The sequence below is a fragment of the Orbicella faveolata genome, unplaced genomic scaffold, assembly GCF_042242905.1.
Source record: "Orbicella faveolata isolate gen_17 unplaced genomic scaffold, um_ofav_v1 contig_34, whole genome shotgun sequence".
Taxonomy (NCBI): Eukaryota; Metazoa; Cnidaria; class Anthozoa; order Scleractinia; family Merulinidae; genus Orbicella; species Orbicella faveolata.
Genome location: NW_028301563.1, coordinates 1,710,001 through 1,722,500, shown reverse-complemented (window position 1 = coordinate 1,722,500; position 12,500 = coordinate 1,710,001). Strand labels below are relative to the sequence as shown.

Genomic DNA, 12,500 nt, shown 5'->3' with positions numbered 1-12,500 from the left:
TGTAAACATTTTTTTGTCTTCCGTGAGAGACGTAGAACTGGTGGTTATGGTGTTTACCAGGCTACCACCGAACTTCTGTCGCACATCTCAAGTATTCACTGGAAACTAAAAAATAAAAAAAAAAAGGAGGTTGAGTTTGTGTGAATATTTACAGAATACGTTGGTAAATTCGAAGAGGTGAAGCAATGGAAATGAGAGCCAAAAATTTTTGAACAAAATTGAATTAACTAATCGATTTAAAATGATGTTACTTTGTACACAGAATTGCGAAAAGTCAACCTCATGAGTTTCAAGATAGAATAGCTAAGCGAGGGAGGCGAGCGTCGATTTTTTAGACTGCGAAGCGGCTGAGCAAGCGACAAAGTCGCGAGAGGTGAGTCGGGTAATAAATAAACAAGACGAAGGAATTTTCCGTAAGTCTACGTTGTAGATTACGAGTAGTCCCTATTTCGCTAACTTTGTCGATCGCGGCGGGTGAAAAAAATAAAATAAAATAAAATAAAATAAAATAAACGCGCGAATTCTGTTTTTTTTTTTTCCTCGCTATCTATTTGAAACGAGCATTACTCGAGCGTAATTACGTTGCTGATAATCAGCTGCGAAATGAACTACCAGAATTGAGTGGCATCTTCAAACGGGGATAGGACGTTTTGTATAGAGAGGTTTTCACTCTGCTTTATTTTTCCGACTGTCAAAATGCCCGTTACGACTGACTTTGCCCTGGCCTGCAGTTAAATCTTGCCTTGGGTATCAGATGAGAAAAGTTTGGGATACTACTCATACCTCGTCGTTTTCCAACTTAGTATAACCTCCGTGTCTATATGTGGGTGGCTCCTGACGTTGGTAAGCTGTGGCCATGGCTCCAGATGTAGCAACTTGAGCAAACTGAGGTTGGTTACCCACCATTCCGGAAACGGGTACCACGGCCATTTGTGGTTGGTCTCCCTGAGGCCCTGGTGTGACTGTTTTGATTGGAATCATGCCACTGCCTGCTTGCATCGGAACGGCCAGAGAAACACCACTAGGGTATTGGTTCATGACAGAACCGCTATTGGGGGAATACATCACTTCACACTGAAGAAAAAAAGAAAGGCATGAAAACTGATATTGATAAAACGACAAAAGAACCATGTTCCTTGTTAATATAATGATACCTTCGGTGAAAGCAAGGGTCTCTTGGACCTTTAATGAAAAGGGCTCCATCCCCCTTCCCCTTCTCCTCCTCGTACCGCTGTGGTTTGCACATCCGAGTCTGGGTTAAAAGGACGTTATCATGGCGGTTTTGTGGCATTTGCGGTAAAAGCGGTCCCATGATGTCACTGAAATGCTCTTAGTACGTGAAGATAAAAATATCATGTGAATTTTTGAAGAAAGCGCAAAATTATAATAAGTTTTTTCACAGACTTTTTCAATTTGACATCACAAACATTTGCGATCTACCGCTCTTTCTATAGCCTCAGCGCACTTAACAAGATTGAAATATTTGAAGTTTGGCATGTTGATTCATACTTTTGATTGATCTTTTGTTTGTTGTTTGTTTGTTTGATTATTTTAAATGATTTTCCGTTACATGAAGAAAATTCAATTCAATTCAGTTCTTTATTTACAAGACAGCAGATCTTCTAAAGTTGCATAATTGAATTATCAATAGATCACTCCCGCATAACTCACCTGTTGTGGTGTATTGCCATAGTAACATGTGCAAGGTTTCATTATACAGAGGCACACGGCAGCCCAGATACCAATGGCAGCCTCCGCAATCCCAAGGATCAAAATGATGACACTCAGACCCTTTGGTCTGTCAAATTCGTAATCAGCAATTGCTAAGCTGTCGAAAATGATGATTATTCCACCAAACACGGCTGAGGTGATGGAGAACCCCATAAACACACCAGCCTTGAGGAAAAGATAAGATATGACCAGCTAAGTGTCTTAACGCCAGTACCAGGCCAGGTAATAGTTTTAGTACATAGAAAATGAATGATAATTCGAGAATGTTCATTGGGTCTAAATTCAGACAGCAACTGGCAAAACTAGAAGTTAGAGTATTAGACTGCAACAGCAATTGGAATCTTCTTTCCTAAAAAGAGGCATATCACATCAATCATCTGACTCCTTCCTTCAACAACGGACTAAAATTCAGCTCAGAACGTTGCCTTTTCTCGTCAGTATTACTTTTTGTTTCGACTCTTCATTATTGTTATTAACACCGTATTTTCATGTGAGAACTACCTATAACTTCTCGTTTTGCTAATTGTTGTCTGACATTCTCGGATTATCATTCATTCAAAAAAGTGTCTTAAAATCGAGTGTACAACTTATGGCCTTTAAAACTTGAGTTCGCTTGACCTGCTGTTCACTTATGAAATTTTTTTGTGTGTTTGTTGTGAGCCATAATAATAGGAAGAGCGTGGCAAGATCAACACGATGGCCAATTTGGATGCCCTTTATCTGGCAAAATTCCCTTGCGAGACATAGCGGGCAATACTCAATGGCTGAGTAAACCCCAGAATTTGCTTAACCCGCTTGTGAGATTTCTAGTTTTCTATAAAAAGCATGTTCTAACTACTGAGTGTGTAGACGAGAAACATAAAGATTCCATTTAGCAGCAGTGTGGAATTCACAGCTTTGTACCTTTTTTTTTCTAGGTTGAAACAGTATGGTGTGATCCAAATGAAACTTATTAAGCAGTCTTGGGTGCTTTACAGTACCTTGCACTGTTTCGTTATATTGTATGGCTAGCTCCGTGAGCGGGCAAGATAAACCGAATCTTGTGCTGTGATAGACCCTTTTCATAAATGGTTGCCAATTACAAATTCTTTTGTAAGTATTAAAATTATCCTGACTAACATCGTTCTTGAGTTGATAATTCAAAATAATTTTTACTCCCAAACGAGCTTTGTTAGGCTAATTTAAATACATACAAAAGAATTTTAAATTGGCAGCCATTTATGAAAAGGGTCTATTGTGTACCCGAGCGAGCAAGGTGGCGCTATCTTACCCGCTCGGGATTACCCGCTGTGTCCCGCAAGAAAATAGCGTTCTTTTTCCATATAATAAATCTTTCATTACTTAACCTCTTCGGTCAAGATAGATGGGTTCGTTTTTCTTTTTTTTTCTTTTCTATGCAACCAAACGACGTCCTTTCGGACGAACAACATGCTGTCAACTTACAAAGACATTGCGGGAAGTACTTCGGTCTTTGCGAGTCCCAAGTATACCCAAACCTCCTGTAACGCACATCTGAAATAGAACACAAATTGCTTTTATATTAACAAGGCAAACTGTAGACAGTAGTGGCAAATTCCTCTTCATTGCCTCTACATTTATGTATCTATCATGCATTACTGTTGTCTTTGATTGATTGTAAGGCAAGCATTTAACCTTAAGTTAAGTAATGACCATTGCAGGGGTTCTCAAGCAATTCTACTTTTCTATAGACTCCTCATTACTTTTCGATTTTAAGACTGTTTGTAAGAATATTTATAATATATTGAATGTAAAAGTGATGGATGCAATAAGTTTGAAAGTTAAAGTTGAAAGTTGAACCTTCTAAATAGTTTTCCAAGAAATTGACGTGATTTTGTGCTCCATGCATATTTACCGTATTACAGTGTTTGTATCCAAACAACTTCTTTAAATTTTGAATTTAATAATTTCAATCGAACTTGAATTATTTACTTCTGAAGACGTTGTTTCCATTGATATCACTATTATACTGTGGAGCAGAAACAGGAACCCTTCTGTGCTTTTCAAGGAGAGTCCCTGCCACAATCATGAGATCTTTAGAACACTGTGCTCACCACTGGCATTTTTGTATTATTACCATTTCAGTATTTTCTTCATAAAAAGGTTTCCAATTTAGGGCCTCTTATAATTCTCCAAAATGCATTTGAGGCCTTACGTGTCATCTTTTTTTGTTCATTTACAAACACAATATAAAGGAAGGAAAATAGTGATATTACAGCACAATACTCACTTAAGTAAGTAAGTAGTAAGTAAATCTGAGAACGTACTGAATTTATATTGTGTTGAATATTTCTTACAATTTATTCAAGCATGGTTTCGAGAACCCGTAGTACAGCTCAAGTGGTAAATGTGAAAGTGTGTGTTCAAGAAGTTTTCAAGTGAATTTGGTAACTAGAAAATTTAGCTATCTTTTAATCTTTAAAGAAGAATAGAAGGAGTCCATTGGTTTCTAAAGCTGCAGATATTTAACTAATAATTTTCTCTTAAACTTTCGTTTTCTATATTTCTGATTTTGTCTATTTATGATGGATAGCTATTGCCCCGATGATATTTCCATGGCTAAGAATTCTTAGCGTTTTAAGGGCAACTAAGCTGCCACTTATCTTACCGAACGAAGTATATTAAATATCGTAATTGAAGACTTAGGAGGTCAAAGATAAAATATAATGTTCTTTCCAAAAGAAGGCATGCAGTTTATTTTCTTTCCTCTTAGTATATCTTCGTCAATATTTAATAATTTCGCTTTAGTGTATCTGTAGTCTCTCGTCGTAACTGTTGTTAATTATTACTTGTAATACCGTTAGTTTAATAGTTGTCTCTAATCATTGTTGTCAATTTTAGTCTCTTTAGTTCTCTTTTTGCCTTCGGTTGTATTTAGTTGTACCTAGTTGTATATTAATAATTCGTGAAAACATGACCCGACTAGATTAGATCAGGTATATGCGCTGGCATGTTATAATTGTAATTTTAATTTGAAAACAAAAATAAAATGTATGTATGTAAGGTAGACTTGGAAACTAGACTGATATTACACGCAAGAATGAACAGAACTAAACACCACAAATTTGCATGCATCTAATCAAAATATATCCAGAGAAATAACCAAAATTTTGCTGAGTTATGAGCTCGCTCGATTGAGCGACATTTTGGAGGGTTTTATAACAGAAGGTTAAATTGAAATTAAAGGAATGTGGTAAAAGATCTAGTGGAGTAACTGGTCGATTTTAGCGATATTGATGATAAGTTCATTATTTTGTGATATCAAACACGGAAGAAGGGTAAGTACCCTTTCGTTTCCGTCCTTGAGGATTCTTCAGCTTCATAACAATTACATTTGCGACATGTGGAGATTCTTTACAGTTTTAAAAAGAGTTTAAAGACAGAGTTTTTCAAGTCTGTGAATAACATTGGTCGGACCAATCGAAAGGGTCGATTGCTTGATGATGAACACGACGTCAACTAGGACATTTTTCGATCTCAGTTTACGTACAACAGTTAGTATTTGTATGCAATATCTCACGACGTATTTACTCGAGGCGTCTGTTTTGAGCCCTTTTCTCCGAACAGTCTCGTCAAGGAGATCGAAATTTGTCTCAAAGCAGAATTAACCATGCCAATACATCAAGATTCAATAGTTAACTCGCGTCAAATTGACAATCTACCTTTTTTCAGCTTAAACATCAACATTCTTTTCGAATCAAAGATCGAATGCAGGGCATGGAAATAGACACAAGCACAACTTACCCAAACACCCGTCCAAATTCCGAAGAATCCATAGCCTGTCGATAAGTGTTTCTCTTCAAGTTCAGCGATAACAAAACTGCCGATGAGTAAAGTTCCCATAATGATGTGCACGATGGCAAGAATCCTCGCCATTTTGGCGACATATTGGCTGAATTTTCCGCCATGTTTGAAAACGTAAATCAATACTGCAGTGAAGAGAAAACGTCATCAACTATATGACAGTTGGCGTAATAGAAACAGACACAAGTTCCGGCCTGGTGCTTTTGACCTTAGCAAGTTATCTAATTACTAAGGCCCCGTCCACACGTCACACTACGCCGGAGAAATTTGAAAACGCAACATGCAACAATCACCGATCATTTTGGATTTACGTTTGAGGAAGACCTCCACATGATTATCATGACATCATCAGCTTTGTTTCTAAAATGTTTTTTTCCGCAAAGCCAGTGTTTTCAAATTCCTCCGTTTGAAGAGCGTTTCGAAAAGCTCTGTTCTCGTGACGGAGTAGGCGGACGGTGGGCTAGTCTCCTCCGCAGCCGTTTTTTGGGATGTCACGCAACGCTTGCTGAGGAGACTAACGGTGGACCTGACTGCAGAAAAAATGCTGCGTTTCTAAACTTCTATTTTTTGCTCCGGGGAAGTGTGAACGATCGAGGTCTTACATTAATTTATTGTTTATATCTGGAAAAAAGAAGTATTTTCTCGTGCTTGCTCCGTCAGTATATTTTGCTTTGTCTCCACAATTCACACCGTTTGTCACGCCAGCTACGGGTGGAAGCCCGGAGCCTGCCGAAAACGCTGACAGTGACGTCGAACCCAATTCGTAAACAAAGCCTTTAATTTCGAAAACCAAGAGCTCCAAAATCGTGCACGAAGCACCACAAGATCCAAAACCAATCAGTTCACGTTTTGAAACCGAGGGTTATAAAAACGACCTAAAACGACCTGTCATGTTGGTCATAATATAGATGGGACAATTTCTTGCGTTAGGATATACTAGTAACAAGTTCTGTATTCTTCAACTAGCAAATTTTCTCAAAAAATGCTGTTTTTTACCATTAACTCGTTTTTTGGCTGCCACGACCCAGGATTGGTCTTAACCTTGCTGAAAAAACAATTTCTTACAGAGGAGCAAGATTTCCCTGAAGATTAGGTACCAAATTGTACAATGTTTTACTTTGGAGCATGCGCAAAAGCCAAAACTTTTTTTGCTGACCTGATCCGAGTTTTTCTTGTCCTTTTCCTTTCCTTTTTCTCGCCGCTTTTACTTTCGCTAGTTTTTGCTCTTCATTGCCTGATTGCAAACCGAAAAGGACTAGGTACGAGTCTGTAAATTATGGGATTATCAACTATTGATCCCTATAGTCATAAAGTGCAGACAGAGCTTTACAAAATACCCAAGTTTGGCGTTAAAAGACACAATAGTAAGCAAGATGCAGCCATTTGAAAACGTCAAAATTGACAAAGAAATGTATGACGCCGGATGACGAAACATTTCTTTGTTAATTTTGATGTTTTTAAATGACTGTATCTTAGTCAAAACTAGTCTGATTAACACCAAACTTGGGGATTTTGTGAATTTTGGTGTGTTCTTTCTGACTATGTGGATCAATAGTTGGTTATCTCTTAATTTACGGACTCGTACTTAGTCCTTTTCGGCTTGAAATCAGGCAATATCCTTTCTAAAAGCCCTAAAAGGTTCGGTGTTGATTATGTTTAAAGTCACTGTTTTTTTGATTAGCTACGTCAGATTGCGGTTGATATCCAAAGCAAACAGTTGTGCGGATAGATCTATCCTAGCTCCATTATCTGCTTATCAAGAATATCTATTGATGCCTAAACTGATGACGTCACAAGTGGTACAAAGTATAACATTTTACTCTAAAATCATACGCCTCAAACTTGACCATCCTTCGGTCTTGCCAATCTTGGCATGTCTTTTTCAACTTTAATATTCTCATATTCTCGTATTTAGCAAATCATATTGTCGCTTTGTGCAATTGGAAGAGTAGAGCTCAACTGATAACGTATTTTTTCTTATTTAACGGCCACATGTTCTTATTTTGTTCCCCATCATTTGCATCTGCTGTGTTTGCTGCAACATTGTCGTTTGTGATCATCGTGTGCTACCGATTCAGTGTGGTCTATGCAATTGGTATGATTAAATACGTTCTCAAGCTTGTGGTAGGCATATGGGTGATCTATAACATCTGCTTTCGCGACAGCAGTCCACCACAACAGGTGAGCCTTTTAAGAGAAATCGATAACACACTGATTTCTTAGTACTATGTTAAGGCAGAAGGCCATGAGCTCCTTTCAGCCACTAAGAGGCATTAATGGTTAATTTTATATAACTTGAGTTTGTAACCATTGTGTTTGTAAACATAGTGTTTGTAACCGATATAATGCGCGTTCTGATTGGCTAATAACAGGGCATTATTCTTCCGTAATGTCCACGAGCAGATTACGGGCCTGCAAAAGCCAAGCAGGCATATAATCAACTACTTATTAACCTCAAACGTTCGGCCTTTACGGGAAAATCTCAAACGTAGGCCTTGCCGTATTGACTGAGCAAGGTCTTGGTTTAAAATTTTCCCGTAAAGACCTCACTCTCGGTTAATAAGTAGTTAACATTGTAGACTAAACAGATAGATAACTTTTTATACACGGTAAAAAAAATATCGAGCCTTATTTACAAAAATCTATCATAGCACATCAATAAATCACATCTCTATACTCTAATTACATCCTAAATATCCTAATTACAATAAATACAACCAAGAGATTATGATCACATTCTCTTGATACAATGTATTAGAAGAAAACTGACAGCCCGAACATAATAATATCAATTAAAGTAAATTATTATAGTAAAAGAAATGCCTGCTTCTCATGAATGTCGTATGCTTATATTATTTACACGAGCTTGCAGAAACTGCTGCAGCCGGATCGAGTAGCTTGATATAATGCTGAAAGCTTTCTTGAAAGTGTCAAATTGTAGCGTATACTAGATGTTTCGGGCTTTGCCCTTCTTTAATATGAAAGAAGAGCGAGCTACGCCATTCAAAACAAAATAATAAAATAAAATAAAATGAAATGAAATGAAATGAAAGGAGATAAAGTAACCCCCCTCCCCCCTCCCCCTAAAAAAAAATGACTTAACGCGGCGTATGCACGCAAGGAAAGTCGTCCGTTCTTCTCGACCTTTTCAACCGCGGTCAGATCCTGTTCACAAGTTGGTCTAGAAAGGAATATTGTGCCAGTGTGCAAGCTATCTAAGATCGCTTGATAATTAATAGTTAACCGATATACTAAGTTGCGGCCGCCTAAGAGCGATCCGGTCGCTTTTCTTTAGCTTTTTTTTTTTTTTTCGGTGGAACGAAAGGACTTGGTGAGCATGTAATAAAACTGGGTTGTTTTGTTAAATTACTTGCTTTTTGTGGGTACCAGCCTCGAAGAGCCACCAATGTCATCGTCCTAGAAAGTGATGTCTGTAACCCTAGTCTTCGGATAGTTTTCGTAGCCCGTCCATGTATCCTTACTCCTCGGATAGTTTTCGTAGCCAATTAGAATGCGTTCATACACGCATATTTCTTGGATAGTGTTCGGTGGCCAATCAAAGCATCGACGAGCCCGGTCAATCGATGGCTCGTAAACAATTTTTTGTAGCGAAAGACTGCCAAAGCGATAGGTTCAAATGTTTTGTTACATTAATATGTAACCTATCATAAAGAGTATTTAGGGTTAAAATGAATCATTTCTAACACTAAAGGGACTTTTTAACTGCTAAAACACCATTCTTAATCGACTATTTGCGATAGACCACCATCAACACGAGCTGTGACCTTTCACTTCTGGTTCAAACATTGTCCTACTACATAAGCTAGCTCTAAGAAAACTCCTCTCGCGTCCAACACAGAATGATACCCGCTGCTTTGACTTCAGAATCTGTGCGGGCAAGGTCAGATCTTTGCTGCAAGTGTCATTTTGACCTTAGTTTAGGTACCGCTTTTCAGATTTCGATTCTTGCATTTAATTATTTTTTGGATTACTTCCAACCAGCGAAGCGTTAGAGTGTCTTTGATTTTCCGTGCTTCACGTAATTTTTATCCAACCTTTACGGAATATTGGTGCAAAGCAGTTGAAATGTACCTGAATACTGTTGTCTCGTCAATATGGAACAATACGTACTTGTGTTAAAGCAGTGCGACCCCAAAATTCGACTCCTCAATCGGCCTTAAATCTCCCTCGGATGGCTGAAGTCATTTTGGCGTGAGGCAATAAACAAAAACGAGTAATTTACGACAAAACAACCCGGTCATATTATATACTCACCAAGTCCTTTAGTTCTTCAAAATAAAAAGGTTAGTTTTTTTTTTTCTGTCCCGAGACTCGACCGGACCGCTCTTAGGCGTACTGTCAATTAAAATCCAACAGGACTCCTCGGCTTTCTGCCCAAACTGAGTAAATTTCCTAAGATACCTTTGTCTGGTTTAACTCTCCTAATGCTGTTTGCCGTATGGTTTAGGATGTCTATAGCTATATCGGCTAGAGGTGCTCATGTGGCCGTTCCAATACGAAGAGGCGGAGGCACCGTTGCGATCCAAACTAGCACACCAGGACAGAGGACGAACAACTCCAAACGCTCCCGCATCCTGATTCTAAAGCGGTGGATATCCACCGTTTCCGCCCTCAGGTAACCAAAATGTGCAGGCTCGACGCCTCCGTTTCAATACAATCAGAGGGAGGCACGGTTGAAGTCCAAACTGTCGCTCCAGGCGCAAAGGACAAACAATCCCAAACAGTCCAGCCATTGACTCTAAAGCGGTGCATGATCTACCTCCTCCGTCTAAAGCCGATGCCTCAGGTCTCCCAGTTGTCCAGGTTCACGTGCCTCGGTCCGACGCCAATGCTCCAGTACAAGCAGAGGGAGGCACCGTTGAAATCCAAACTCTCACTCCAGGGGCAAATGACAACCACTTCCAAATAGATGTTTCGTCGGATCATGCTACACCACCTCCTCCGTCGGTTTCCAAACTGTGCAGGTTCACATGCCTCACTACGCTGCCTCCGTTCCAATACAAGCAGGCGGTGGGATCGTTGAATTCCAAACTGTAACTCCAGGAGCACAGGATCATGAAGACCAACCCCAAATAGTCCAACTTCCTGATTCTTCAGCGCTGTATAGTCCACCTCCTCCATATGAAGCCGTTGTTTCAAGTTACCAAACTGTGCAGGTTGACATGCCTCCGCCCTATGCCTCTGTGCCAATACAAGCAGACGATGGCATCGTTGAATTCCAAACTGTCACTCCACGAGCACAGGATCATCAAGACCAACCCCAAATAGTCGTGATTCCTGACGCTTCATCAGCGGCGAGCTGTTGCCTCAGGTTCCCAAACTTTGCAGGTTGACACGCCTCCGTCCTACGATGAAGCACTGCAATATGAAACGATGATGTAGTTAAGTACTTTAAAAGTGTTGTTAAGTACTTGAAGGTAGTTTCTTTAAGTTAGAAAAGAACTTCTGTACTGATTTGATGTTTTTGTTTTCTTGGTAGCCATCATTCAGTTGCAATGAGTGAACGACAAATTTGCGTAGATTGCTTACATTGTTCATGTGGATTTAGTCATAATTTTCAAGCTTGTAAGAGTTAAAGGGGAACTCAAGGCTAATTTTAACTATTTTTTGTATTGATGTTAACATAGGATGGATCAATTTGACAGCGATAATATATATCGACGATGAATGATTTTATAAAAAAAATCGATCCAAAGCTTCGGATTGCATCCGCCATGTTCCCTTTTCATCGCGGGAGCTTAAACGGCCAGCGGATTAAGATGTGACGTCAGATCGTGATGCCACATCGCTTCGCTTTTGTTTTGCATGGAGTTTAGCGAGCCGAACTGAGTATATTGAGCTAGTTTAGTTTCAGCCGCTTCGAAATGTCTGACGACGAAACCTCTTCGCATTCATCTCAATCAAGTCTTTCTTTTGACGATGAAAATATCCCTCAAAATGTGATTCGGCCGTACCAGTTCGAACCAGAGTTCTCTTCCAGCGAAGAAGGTGTGGAAGAAGAAGAAGGAGAATTAGAAGAGGAGCATCAACACGACGACGAAAATGCTCGTACCAGAAATTCAGACTGGTAAGAGTTTCTGGATATATTTTCTAACTTAAACAATACAAGTTAACCGATCCGTCGTGGCACACCATGAATTAAATGGCGTTTGATGTTTTGGAGATGCTGTGAAGATCAAACGCTCACGCGCTCGAGAATTGTAAACAAACACAGTAAAAAAGGAATAAAAATAAAATCGTTGTTGCATGTTTTTGTTCGTTTTATTCATAGCTATTGTGATATCACAAGCATTTAGAGAGGCAATATCCACTGCTATGCTATATTTTAGACCTTACTAAACCAGTTTAAAATCACCCTCCTGGAGTGAAGTCGATTGTACCGAAACTCTGTAATATTGAATCCCTATTACTATCAACAACACAATATACTCCATTTTTTGTAGAACCGTAACAAGATTATGAAACATAATTTTTAAGCTAACCTACTTTTTTTTTAGAAAAGTAACGATTGCCATCGTTACCTATGAAACAAAACAAATAACTTTTAATTTAGTTATTATTAGTAACCTATATGTTGGGTTTGTTCTAGTGCTGACAAACTGAGCAGTGTCTGAGCTTGCAAGTGGATCTGCTTCTTGTTTAGAAATCAGAGAAAAAACGCATGTAAGACCTCGTAAGACTGACGCAAATATTATAATTTCAGACTAGATTCTGCTATTCTTCAAAAGGATAGGTTTGCAGCCCCCTTTTAATCTATAAAGGAAATATTACTGACAGAACCTGTTGCATACCTAACTAGGCCGGATTCTCAGACATTAAATGATAAAGAACCTTCTAAGCTATCCTGAAAAGTTTGGGATAGGTTCTTATGTTTTTACTGTGCAATAAATCCAAGTCAAACAAAGCTTATTTACTTTAGGTGTACA

General features: G+C 38.9%; 1 protein-coding gene and 1 pseudogene across 3 annotated transcripts in view; one reads left to right on the top strand and one right to left on the bottom strand.

The window, feature by feature from the left end:
• Positions 1 to 5,692, bottom strand: part of LOC149104264 (uncharacterized) — a 5,718-nt pseudogene extending 26 nt beyond the window's left edge. The window contains exons 1-5 of the transcript XR_016201633.1: positions 5,494 to 5,692; positions 3,175 to 3,243; positions 1,672 to 1,896; positions 784 to 1,074; positions 1 to 105 (exon numbers count right to left, since the gene is read on the bottom strand). The exon at positions 1 to 105 is cut by the window's left edge and continues 26 nt beyond it. The product of XR_016201633.1 is annotated as an uncharacterized LOC149104264 (transcript). The remainder of the gene's footprint in view (positions 106 to 783; positions 1,075 to 1,671; positions 1,897 to 3,174; positions 3,244 to 5,493) is intronic.
• A 5,460-nt stretch (positions 5,693 to 11,152) lies between these two features.
• Positions 11,153 to 12,500, top strand: part of LOC110059830 (uncharacterized) — a 1,979-nt gene continuing 631 nt past the window's right edge. Inside the window, exons 1-2 of one of the 2 annotated variants that reach the window (XM_089272094.1) lie at positions 11,153 to 11,641; positions 12,494 to 12,500. The exon at positions 12,494 to 12,500 is cut by the window's right edge and continues 631 nt beyond it. In XM_089272094.1, coding sequence (XP_089128220.1) covers positions 11,439 to 11,641; positions 12,494 to 12,500 — 210 coding nt within the window. In that variant the 5' untranslated portion in view covers positions 11,153 to 11,438. The other variant, XM_089272095.1, reaches the window with a different exon arrangement.